Source organism: Amblyraja radiata, chromosome 28, assembly GCF_010909765.2.
Source record: "Amblyraja radiata isolate CabotCenter1 chromosome 28, sAmbRad1.1.pri, whole genome shotgun sequence".
Classification (NCBI taxonomy): domain Eukaryota; kingdom Metazoa; phylum Chordata; class Chondrichthyes; order Rajiformes; family Rajidae; genus Amblyraja; species Amblyraja radiata.
The window spans coordinates 32,910,506-32,923,437 of NC_045983.1; the positions used below are offsets into that span (position 1 = coordinate 32,910,506).

General features: G+C 43.5%; 1 protein-coding gene across 1 annotated transcript in view; it reads right to left on the bottom strand.

The window, feature by feature from the left end:
• acaca (acetyl-CoA carboxylase alpha) overlaps positions 1 to 12,932 on the bottom strand; it is a 225,406-nt gene that overhangs the window by 84,796 nt on the left and 127,678 nt on the right. The window contains exons 41-44 of the mRNA XM_033046251.1: positions 9,219 to 9,488; positions 6,208 to 6,305; positions 4,428 to 4,548; positions 2,577 to 2,687 (exon numbers count right to left, since the gene is read on the bottom strand). Coding sequence (XP_032902142.1) covers positions 2,577 to 2,687; positions 4,428 to 4,548; positions 6,208 to 6,305; positions 9,219 to 9,488 — 600 coding nt within the window. The remainder of the gene's footprint in view (positions 1 to 2,576; positions 2,688 to 4,427; positions 4,549 to 6,207; positions 6,306 to 9,218; positions 9,489 to 12,932) is intronic.

Here is a 12,932-nt window from a genome sequence, read left to right on the forward strand (position 1 = left end):
TTTCTCAGTATTGTTCAATTAGAAATAAATAATGACTGGTAATCAAGCTAAACACATCCTCATTGGTCGGGGCATTGAGTCAGGAAGTCATGGTACAGACTTTGGTTAGGACACACATTTGGGGTATTGTGTGCAGTTCTGGTCGCCCTGAAAGGACATGAAGGCTTTGGAAAGTGTGCAGAGGAAGTTTACCAGAATGATGCCTGGATTAGAGGGCACTAGCTACAGGGAACGGTCGGACAAATTGGACTGATTTCTCTGGAATGCTGGTGGTTGAGGGGAGACCAGATAGAAATTTATAAGATTATTGGAGGCATGGATAGAGTAGACACCTTTTCCCCCAGGGTGGAAATGTCAAAGATTAAGAGGCATAACTTTAAGGTGAGAGGGGTAAAGCTTAAAGGAGATGAGTGGGGGCATGTTTTTTCCTTACACGGTGGTTGGTGCCTGGAACATGCTGCCAGCGGTGGTGGTGGTAGTGGAGGCAATTACGGTCGTGGAGTACAAGAGACTTTTAGATAGGCAGGGAATGCGTCATGTCAAGGCAGATGAGGTTAGTTTATCTTGAACTTGAACTATATTAATGTTTAACATAAAAAAAGAGAAAGAAATCATGTCTGAGTATTAATAGATGTAACATCCAATGGTCTGGAAAATCTGGTAGTCCAGCAGCACCAAAGTCCCACGGGTATATTGTACATTGTCTTGTCTGGACGTCACCCTGGATAATTTCTCACTAATTATGCCAGGATCTAATAAAGATACGAACAGGGAGATGGTTAAAACTATTGCATCTTCTCAAATGTTTTCAAGAGAGAGTTAGATTTAGCTCTTAAGGCTAAAGGAATCAGCGGATATGGGGAAAACGCAGGAACTGGGGTACTGATTTTAGATGATCAGCCATGATCATATTGAATGGTGGTGCTGGCTCGAAGGGCCGAATGGCCTACACCTGCACCTATTTTTTTTCTAAATAATCTCCAAATACAAACCAACTATTTCAAGGGCTATTTCGGTAGATCCCTTCTTTCACTACCTGCACGTGATCCATATCCTGCATGAGCACGTGCCTATCCCAAAGCTTCTTCAATGCCACATTCATCTCTGCCTTCACCACCACCCCAGACAGTGCCTTCCAGACACCCACCACCTATGTAAAAAAACTTGCCCTGGCATATACCCTTTAAACTTTGATCTTCTCAACTTTGGCCAATGCCCTTGACTTCACCATTTGCACCCTGGGATAAAGGTTCTGACTGTCGACCTTATCTACGCCACTCAAAATGTCACACATTTCTATCAAGTTTCCCCTCAACATTCCAGAGAAAACAATCCAGGTCTGTGCAACCTCTCCTATTAGCTACTATCATTTAATCCAATATGGTCCAAATGCAGTTGTCAAAAACACCAAATCTTGGACAAAAAAGTCAAGCAGAAACCTTTGGCTAACTCATTTAAGCACCATAATCATAATGTATGAAATAAATTATAAATGTTTTTCAATTTAAAAGACACCGTCTAAAATACAGTTAGTTTCAAAACTCGTTAAAATCCAATGAATGGCTACGCAATTACACATTTAATTCTAAGTGACGATACTGTGGGTTCAGTTAAGGAAATACCCAAGGCTCATTCATCACTCTGCCACCCAACTCTATGAAGTCACATACTGTTCACATAACAATAGAGTTGCTGCTTGAAAGCAGCTTCGATCCCGACTACAGTTGCTTTCCGTACGGAGTTTGTACGTTCTCCCTGTGACCGCGTGGGTTTTCTCCGAGTGCTCCGGTTTCCTCCCACATTCCAAAGATGTGCGAGTTTGTAGGTTAATTGCCCTTTGTAAATCGCCGCTAGTGTGTAGGGAGCAGATGAGGAAGTGAGACAACATCGAACTGGTATGAATGGGTGATCGATGGTCAGCATGGACCCGGTGGGCCGAAGAGCCTGTTTCATGCTGTATCTCTAAACTAAACACTATACACAGGCGAGTGGTGGAATGTTTGTAAACTGTATAACTTATCATTGAATTAAAATATCAACTTATTTTGTTTATGTGGAATAATGTGAACATCCCATTCTGCAACAATAGTTGTTCCATAAGCATGTAGACTTGCTCAAGCTCAAGAGAGTCAAGAGTGTTTAATTGTCGTATATATGTACCAACAACGGAACAATTAAATTCTTACTTGCAGCAGCAGGTATATGTAGGTCTGCAAACGCAATACACATGGAAAATATATAATCATCAAACACTCAAAAAATCTCTATCCTAAACTAAACTAAATCGCATTATACTGTTTTTATCGTATTGCTGTACAACCTTCCTTAGAGATTATTAGGAGATGTTTTCATTAAGTATATAGATCTTAAAATGACTGTCCCTCAAAAATCCGAGGTTTGTGCAAATAATTCAAACATTCTAAATAAAAATATTGTATTTCTATTTGTGAAGTCGACACTATATTGGTCTTGGTGCGAAAGCTACAGTGTACTGCAGTGACGGCTGTTGGAGAGAGTGTTATCTCGGGAAGGATTGCCAGTGACAGAGATTTATCAATGAGAAGGCTTGATCTTACCTTGTTCAAGGCTCCAGCTCCGGTCAAAATGATGTGCGAGTTTTCCACTTGGATAGTTCTCTGTCCCAGTCTGACAAGGTATGCGCCGATACCAATCGCACGGCAAGTGACCTACATCAGACACTATGATCAGATAACTGTTCTTCCCTGCAGCCAACCACTTGTCTAAGTGAAGGCTTCGAATAGTTGCCACATTGTTCCAAGTTAATTTTGCACTTTGTTTTTTTTTAAATGCAATAACCATTTGTGCACAGTGAAACCACACAAAGATTAATGAGAAGCACAGTGGATTACCTGAATCCAGGTTTTTAGCTAGAATGGGGATATCTACTGACAGTTAGGCCTTTCCGAGGTGCCGTAGCCAAAGGCTCGTTGGTGGGTGGAGCCCGCCCGAATGCTTGGTCGGCAGTACCGGGAGGGAGCCGCTGGAAAGCGAGGAGTGGGCCGGACGGAGGGTGAACCGGGGTAATGCCTCCAGCGCCTTCAAGGTCAGCTGCAGGAGGCCCCCCCGGGACACAAAGATGGCCAGGCGAGGAGAAGAGAGGGACGTTGGTTCGTGGGCCGAGCTAGTTGAGGGTAACGGAGAGAGGGCCTGCAGGTACCTGGGGCTCGCCTGGATCGGGAACTGCTCCAGCAGACTGAGAGCACCCCGGACTTTGGAAATGGCGCCAAAACATAGCGGTGCCCACATGTATAAACATGTGACAGAATTTCGGTGTGCAGTTGCACATGTGACAAATAAAGCTACATTGACCAGTCAATCATTCCCATGCTGAACAAGCAGTCTCGGAGAAAAACAATTAACTGGTTCGTAAAATAATCGGGCTCACTTGGAAGAACTAGTAAATCCCAAGGGGAAAAAAGTCACAAAGTGCTGGAGTAACTCAGTGGGTCAGGCAGCATCCCTGGAGAACATGGATATGTGCCGTTTTGGGTCGGGGCCTTTCTTCAGATTGATTGTGGGAGGGGGAAGAAAGCTGGAAGGAGACCCCAAGACTTCAAAGCGTGCAGCATTTATGGGGCAGCACAGTGGCACAGTGGTAGTGCTGCTGCCTTGCAACACTACAGACCCAGGTTCAATCCTGGCTACAGGTGCTTTCTGTGCGGATTTTGTACGTTCTCCCTATAACCTTGCGGGTTTCTTCCAGGTGCTCCGGTTTCCCTCCCACATGCAGGTTTGTAGGTTGATTGGCTTCTATAGATTGTCCCCAGTGTGTAGGATAGAACTAGTGTACGGGTGATTGCTGGTCAGCGCAGACTCAGTGGGCGGAAGGGATTGTTTCCATGCTAAACTAAACTAAATCAAGGATACATAGTAATAATACAAGACAAACGTTTATTACTGGAGATATCGGAGATTAGTTCAATCCTGATATAATTCTTTTAAAAACCCTGTTCCCATCACAGGCAGAGCCCATCGGCACTTTTCATCCAATTGGATCTGCATTGATGAGGTGTTCAAGCCCAAGAAGTTGAAGTTTAGGGACTGAAGTTTAGGGGTAACATGAGGGGGAACTTCTTTACTCAGAGAGTGGTAGCTGTCTGGAATGAGCTTCCAATGAAGGTGGTGGAGGCAGGTTCGTTTTTATCATTTAAAAATAAATTGGATAGTTATATGGATGGGAAAGGAATGGAGGGTTATGGTCTGAGCGCAGGTATATGGGACTAGGGGAGATTATGTGTTCGGCACGGACTAGAAGGGTCGAGATGGCCTGTTTCCGTGCTGTAATTGTTATATGGTTATATGGTTAAGTGTGAATTGATCAACCACCTGATTTCATTCTGCCCAAGCCCAAACCAGCACCTAGCAACACAGATACATATTCTTTGTCAAGACTTTCAGATACATACCAAATTCATGGTGATAATTTCTTCATAAGCCAAGGATGATTCTCCTGCTATCATTCCTGACCCTCGAAGATTTTCAACTCCCAGGCCCTCTTCTTTTCCAATGATGTCTGTTATTTTGTACCTGTGGAACAAGAAGCCATTATCACCTTCAGAGGACATTAGCCAGGAACCTGCAGAAATAAAGAACTGCAGATGCTGGTTTATACCAAAGATAGACACAAAGTGCTGGAGTAATTCAGCGGGTCAGGCAGCATCTTTGGAGAAAAAGGACGGGTGACGTTTCAGGTCTTGACTCTTCTTCAGACGGTATGGATTTAATAGGAACCTGGAGGGAACGTTTTTCACACAGAGGGAGGTGGATGTTAAGTCATTTAAAAAGCGGATTGAGCAACTAGATCTCCTCAACTCCGACCTGCGCTAGATAACCACTGATGAGGTGTTTGCGCAGTAATCAACCAGAACCAGAACGGATATATGGAACGAGCTGCCAGAGGAGGAATTTGAAGCAGGTATTATAACATTAATAAGATATTTGGACATGGATTGGGAAGAGATAGGAGCAGTCCTGAACCACTATCTACCTCATTGGAGACCCTCAAACTATCTTTGATCAGACTTTACTGTACTTTATCATGCAGTACAAGTTATTTACATTATTTCCTTTATCATGTATCTGTACACAGTGGATGGCTCGATGGTAATTATGTGTGGTCTTTCCTGCTGACTGGTTAGCATGCAAAAAGGCTTTTCACTGCACCTCAGTACACGTGACAATAAACTAAACTGTAACACAAACTAGAGGGACATGGGCCAAACACGAGCTGGTGGGACTAGTCCAGACACAACATCTTGGTCGGCAAGGGCAAGTTGGGCCGAAGGACCTGTTTCTGTGCTGTATGACTCTATGACATTGTTGAGTCGATTACTAACACCTATCCTTACTTGCGATATGGTGAGTAGGACTTATTGAGGCTCCTTTGGTTCAATGCCAGCAGAAACACTCAGATTGAGTGAATGAAAATGAGTGATCTGTTCAACTATAACGGCATTTTCCTCTATCCAATATTCAATAAAATTCCAGGCAGCAAGTTTCGACTCTGCCAGATAGAGTCCTCTTCCTCTGTATAAATTCCTACACCACCTTGCTGTGAACCCTTCCACAAGGGAGGCAAACAGCAAGATGGAATGAAAGCTACAGCTTGTCAATCTACTGCACGCTGGATAAAATGCAGCAAGGAAAGATCCTTGCTGAGAAAATGTGAAATCTGCATATACGAGGAATAACCACAATATAAAAATGTACAATCCTCTGTTGATATTTTAAATCAGCCATCAATTGATTTGCAAAGCCTCAGGCACCTCTTTACTTAGGTGTTCATTACCCCCAGATTCAGGGACAGTTTCTTCCCAGTTGTTATCAGGCAACTGAACCACCCTATCACCAACTACAGAGTGGACCTGAGCTACCATCTACCTCATTGGAGACTCTCGGACTATCTTTAATCTCTTGCATTAAACGTTATTTCCTTTATCCTGTATCTGTGCAATGTGGACGGCTTGATTGTAATCATGTACAGTCTTTCCGCTCACTGGACAGAACGCAACAAAAAAGCTTTTCACTGTACCTCGGTATAAACTAAATTTAACTAGAGGTGTATTTGGAAAAGCAGCAACATCGAAGTTGTATTAAATGCTTTTTCACTGTTTGAAGTGGAAAGAATACACCTGATACTATACGTCAATGCAGTCTTTGTTACTTCAATGTCACCGTGAAGCTTACCTTGATTCCCCTTCATCCTCAACGTGTTCACAGTGGACAGAGTTCAATGCGCTGACCTTCTTATAGTCCTGGGGGGTGAGGTACAGGTACTTGTATCCCTGCAGGTACACAAGACAATAAGCACTTCTGAACAAGAAACCAGTACAGCCCAGACTCACAGCTGATATTCATGTTTAAGAGGAAACTGCAGATGCTAGAAAATCGAAGGTAGACAAAAAATGCTGGAGAAACTCAGCGGGTCAGGCAGCATCTATGGAGCGAGACCCGAAACGTTGCCTTTTTCCTTTGCTCCATAGATGCTGCCTCACCCGCTGAGTTTCTCCAGCATTTTTGTCTACCAGCTGACATTCATGATTGCAGAGCAGCCTCTAGCTGCAAAGTTTCTACTTACAAACACAGATTTCTCATTGTTTTTTCCATTTGAAGGTTGAAAGTATATATGCTATGATTAGGCTTTTGAAGATTTTAAATAAAACATGCAAAGTAACAATCAAAGATTAAAAAGACAGTAGTGTTTGTAAAGTCCCATGAAATTGGTTGCAATATTTACTCAAACGATCACAACAAAGTGGTTATTTAATTGATTGATTGAAAGATACAGCATGGAAACAGGCCCTTTGGCCCACTGACTCGTCACTGACCAACGATCAATTGTTCACTCTAGATCTATGTTTTCACACTTTTGCATCCATTGCCTACACACCAGGGGTAATTATACAAATGCCAATTAACCAACACACCTGCACGTCTTTGGGATGATGGAAGAAATTGGAGCACCTGGAGGAGACCCACACAGTCAAAGAGAGAATGTGCACACTCACACAGACAGCACCCGATGTCAGGATCGGACCCGTGTCTCTGGCACTTTTTGGTACCACGGTTCACACCAATTTTCTCGAAACATCTAATTGGATATCCTGATAAACTATCCCAATACATTTACAAGTAAAAATGTCAACTTAATTCTAGGCGTTTAGCGATTTGAGCACAACTAGTTAAAATGTGTAATGCATTGTGAACCAGTGCTGTCCATACATGTTCACAGATAGCAGGGTGGCACAGTGGGATAGCGGTAGAGTTGCTGCCTCACAGCGCCAGACACCCTGGTTCGATCCTGATTACTGGTGCTGTCTGTACAGCGTTTGCACGTTCTCCTGTGACCACATGGGTTTTCTCCAGATGGTCCGGTTTCTTCCCTCGCTCCAAAGACATGCATGTTTGTAGGTTAATTGGCTTCATAAGTTGTAAAATTGTCCCTAGGGTGTAGGATAGGGCTAGTATGCAAGGTGATCGTTGGTCGGCACAGACTCGATGGGCTGTTTCCACGCTGTATCTCTAAAGTAAATAATGTCTAAAGATAAGGGAAAACATCAATGGGGCTACATTTATACCTGCCATCCTAGCATCATTCCTATCAACTGTCCTCTCTGTTCTTTCTTGCATCAACACAGTGATAGATTTAAGCGGCAACTTTCCCTCCAGAGCCCACTCCAAGTTCCTACCTCTTTTATTACCATTAGAGTCAGCTCAACAGGATAGATGGAGGCAACGGAGATTTTAAATCAGTCAGGATTGCGTTTCAGGATTGAAGTCAGGGGAAACAGGTCCATTTAAAAAATCATGTCAGGTAGAATCATATGTGTAAAAAGGATGGACAAATTATGCACTGTAGCACAGACTGACTTGAAGGTAAATGGTTAACACTCATTTCATCCATATCTGATAAAAGAGCATACTAACTGGTTACATCACAGCCTGGTTCGGTAACTCAAAGACCGGCTCCAGGAATGAAGGAGGCTGGAGAAAGCAGTGGACATTGGTCAGCCCATCACAGATACTGACTACACCACCGCTGATGGATTCCACAGGAAGCGCTGCCTGAAAAAGTCAGCCAGCTTCATCAAAGACCCGCACCATGCCAACCACACTCTCATCACGGGGAGAAGGTACAGGAGGAGCGTGAAAACCGTGACCTCCAGGTTCAAGTACTGCTTCTTCCCAGAGCTCATCAGGCTCGACATAGATACATAGACAATAGGTGCAGGAGTAGACCATTCGGCCCTTCGAGCCAGCACCGTCATTCCATGAGATCATGGTTGATCATCCACAATCAGTATCCCGTTCCTGCCTTCTCTCCATATCCCTTGATTCCGCTAGCCAGAAGCTCAATCTAACTCTCTTTTGAATGCATCCAGTGAATCGGCCTCCTGTGCCTTCGCAGGCAGGGAATTCAAGCTCTCTGCAACACTGCACAACAATAACCACTACCTCAGCAACTATGATCTTCTCTGGTCATGGAGGGCCTGAAACTAGACCGAGTTTCAATTACATGGGAGTACTGGTTGGATTTTCACCTTTTACGACAGCGTACCCCAAAAGCGTGCCCCGTCAGTGTGACTCAACAGTGCACCCCTCGTCCACCCTGACAATGCACCCCAAGTGCACCCCGACAGTGTATCCCCAAAAGTGTACCCCGACATCGCACCCCAACCCCCCGAAAGCACGCCCTCACAGAGCACCCCAACAGTACACTTGGACAGTGTACCCCGAGAGTGTACTCCTAGTGCACCCCAACGTGCACCGTGACAGTGCATGCCGATAGTATACACCATCAGTGCACATCGACAGTATACCCCCACAGTGCACTCCGAGTGTACCCCAGCAGTGTACCCCTACAGTGAGCCCTGACAGTGTACCTTAAATGTGCACCCCAATGGTGTGCCCCAACCGTGTACCCGGAAAGTGCCACCCGACAGCGTGCTCTGACAGTACACCCCCCCCCCCCCGAACAGTGTACTCCACACATTGCTGGCCACTACCTTTTGAGTAGATGTTTTAAAACAATCTGAAACATCCTAACAAGCCCATGAGCATTGCAGTGAGAATATCGTTGTTAGCATTTCAGCAGTGATATAGCTGGAGGAAATTCATTAATTTGAACACCATAACAGGTTGAGCCAAGTGCAACTCTACCCATCAGCCAAAGTTACCTATTCCAGGCCCACACCTACCTTGTATGGGTCAGCAGCATCTTCCCAGGCCACGTGAAACATGTGCCGGATTTCTTCCGCCAGTCCTATCCTCGCTCCACTGTTTGCCGCTATGTAGATGCGCGGGATGCCTTTGGTCCGGGCGAACTCGGAAGCTCTGAGAAACAAGAGGTCCTCCTGCGGCCCAAAGGACCCGATCTTGTGAGTGATGTCGTTGCTGATGGCGATGATGTCGCGGCCATCTGGACATTCTGGTGACTTTAGGTGCATCTTCCAGGCCACCATACCAATCTGGAGAAGAAATGATCAATGTAAAAACTCGTTTCCACGCTGTATCTCTAAAAACTAAAGTGAAACTTTTTTGAAACGTTCCCAAAGAAAGAACAAACTTGACACAGAATACTGGAGCAGCTCAGCGAATCAGACAGCACCTCCGGTGAACATGGATAGGTGATATACGATCCAAAACCTCACCAATCCATGTTCTCCAGAGATACCTGACCCGTCGAGTTACTCCAGCATTTTCGTGTATTACAAGGAAAGAACATTGATCAGAATTCTCAGCTTTTCAAGTACGATTATGTAATTTTGTGGAACCACGATACAAAGATAGATGGAATTAGGATTTTACATTTAATCCCAAAATTGGCTGACATCACTTCCAAACCAAAATGTAATCTTGGATTTTAAGCTCAAATTCTGGAAAAGTGGTTAATTCTCAATATTTTTATCCTGGAATAACAAAAATTACATTGACATTAGTAAAAGTGGCAGGTAGATAACAGGTCATAAGAGACTGCTGTTTATATTTTTTATAAAGTTAATGTTGTCCAGCCTCTTTCCTCCTGCGGTAGAGTTGCTGCCTCACAGCGCCAGAGACCCAGGTTCGATCCTGACTATGGGTGCTGACTGTACACGTTCCCCCTGGGACCTCATTTGTTATCTTCCGAGCGCTCCGGTTTCCTCGCACACTCCAATCACCTGCAGGTATCAAGGTTAATTGACTTCTGTAAATTGTCCTTAGGTTGTAGGATAGAATCGTGGAGAATCGTTGGTTGGTGCAGACTCGGTGGGCCGAAGGGCCTGTTTTCACACTGTATCTCTAAACTAAACCCAAGAATAAATTGAAACTGCAGGTAATTCAACCTTTAGTGGGGTGATGTGCCACCTAGAGGAACAATAAGGAGGTGCAGCTGGAAAATGCGTGGCCTTATATCAAAGTATTAATCGGCCACTGTTAATATGTATCATGCACCAGTACGGCATACCGGCACCTCTCAAAAGTTCCAAACTAGATTTTCACATTTTTTTAGTGTTGTTTTTAGTGTTATTTTTCAATGTTTATACGTTTATTTAATTTTTTACTATTCAGTTATTGGTTTAAGTTAAGTTTAGAGAGATAACGCAGAAACAGGCCCGTCGGCCCACCGAGTCCGCACAGACCAGCGATCCCCGCACACTAACACTACCCTACACACACTAGGGCCAATTTTACATTTACACCAAGCCATTTAACCCACAAACCTGTACGTCTTTGGAGTGTGGGAGGAAACCGAAGATCTCGGAGAAAATGCACACAGGTCATGGGGAGAACGTACAAACTCCATGCAGACAGCACCTGTAGTCAGGGTCGAACCCGGGTCTATGGCGCTGTAAGGCAGGAGCTCTACCGCTGCGCCACCATGCTGCCCTAATTCATTTCTGAAATTAGAAGTTGGTTTGTCACAAAACCAAAACAGAAGATGGGTGTATACTGGTGGAAGAAAATTCTTGATAAAAGGAGGTTAATTGATATGTGCACCAGCACACTTTTGTCAACAGGAGAAGCACTGCTCAATTCAAAGAGACCAGCACCATGGGAAGGAGAATCAGATTATCAGCAATAATTGTCTAGTAGATCCAATAAGGTTTTCTGACCTACAAATGTCTAGAATCAAGAGTGTTTTATTGCCATGTGTCCCAGATAGAGCAATGAAATTCTTACTTGCAGCAGCACAACAGAATATGTAAACATAATAAATAATATGATAAACGAGAGAAAGTTCAGTGTGTGTATATATATACAATATATATATATATATATATACACACAATATATATATATATATATATATACACACAATATATATATATATATATATACACACAATATATATATATATATATATATATATATATATATATATATATATATATATACACACACACACACATATACACACATATATGTATATGTATAATATAGATAGATATGCATACATACTCAAAAAACAAACAATAACAAGTGCAATAATAATAATAATAGTCTATTGTAGTTCAGAGCTTATTTGGAGGTTGTAGTGTTTAATAGCTTGATGGCTGTAGGGAAGAAGCTGTTCCTGAACCTGGATGTTACAGTTTTCAGGCTCCTGTACCTTCTTCCCGATGGCAGTGGTAAGATGAGTGTGTGGCCAGGATGGTGTGGGTCTCTGATGATGTTGGCTGCCTTTTTGAGGCAGCGACTCCAATAAATCCCTCCGATGGTGGGGAGGTCAGATGGGCTGGGCAGTGGTCACAACTTTTTGCAGTCTTTTCTGCTCCTGGGCGTTCAAGTTGCTGAACCAGGCCACGATGCAACCAGTCAATGCTTCAAACCATAGGGACAGTTTGCTCTTTATAGGTCACGTGCATATAGGACCATATTTCTCACTAGGCAATGTTACTAAGCTTTGCGTTGTTAACATTTACAATCACGATAAGGTGAACTTTACAATAGGTAATATTAAAATCATTGACAAAAAATGATCAGTGATCAGCTATCATACCGTTTAAATGTCATCTCACAGCATCCCCAGCAGGTTCACTGTTAAACTGTTTAAGTTCAGTTTAGTTTCTTGTCCCGTGTACTGAGGTATAGTGAAAAACTTTTGTTGCGTGCTATCCAGTCAGCAGAAAGACAATAAATGATTACAATTGAGCAATAACATAATAAAGAGAATAACATTTAGTGTAAGTTAAAGCCCAGTAAAGTCCGATAAAAGATAGTCCAAGGTCTCCAATGAGGGAAATGTATCTGAGGATCACTCTCTAGTTGGTGATAGGATGGTTTAGTTGCCTAATAACAGCTGGAAATAAACTTTCCCTGAATCTGGAGGTGTGCGTTTTCACCTTCCTGCACCTCTTGCCTGATGGGAGAGGGGAGAAGAGGGAGTGACTGGTCCTTGATGATGCTGCTGGCCTTGCCGAGGCAGCGTGAGGTGTAGATAGAGTCAATGGAAGGGAGGTTGGTTTGCGCGATGGTCTGGGCTGCGTCTACAACTCTCTGCAATTTCTTGCGGTCTTGGATGGAGCTGTTTCCAAACCGTGCTGTGATGCATCCCGATAAAATGCCTTCTACGGTGCATCTGTCAAACTCAGGTTAAGACGTGTGCTGTCTCTGTAGCTCCATCCAGCTCACCATCTCTAACTCTGATGTATCAACCTCTCTGCTCACTGCAGAAACGGCAGTCGTGTCTTTAGCTCGCTCTGACCCACCTCCTTTGACTCCTCGCATAATATCCTATAATCATTCTATCATCAACTGGTCAGCAGTCCTGAGCTCCCATCTAACTGTGCTTCTTATACTATTTCAGTGTCATTCACCCTTGAGTCTTTATCACAAAATTTCATTTACCCTCGACTAACTTTTCTTGTTTTTTTGGTCATATTCGTCTTATTCGCCCTTGTGTATAATTTTATATATAATTTATTTTGTCA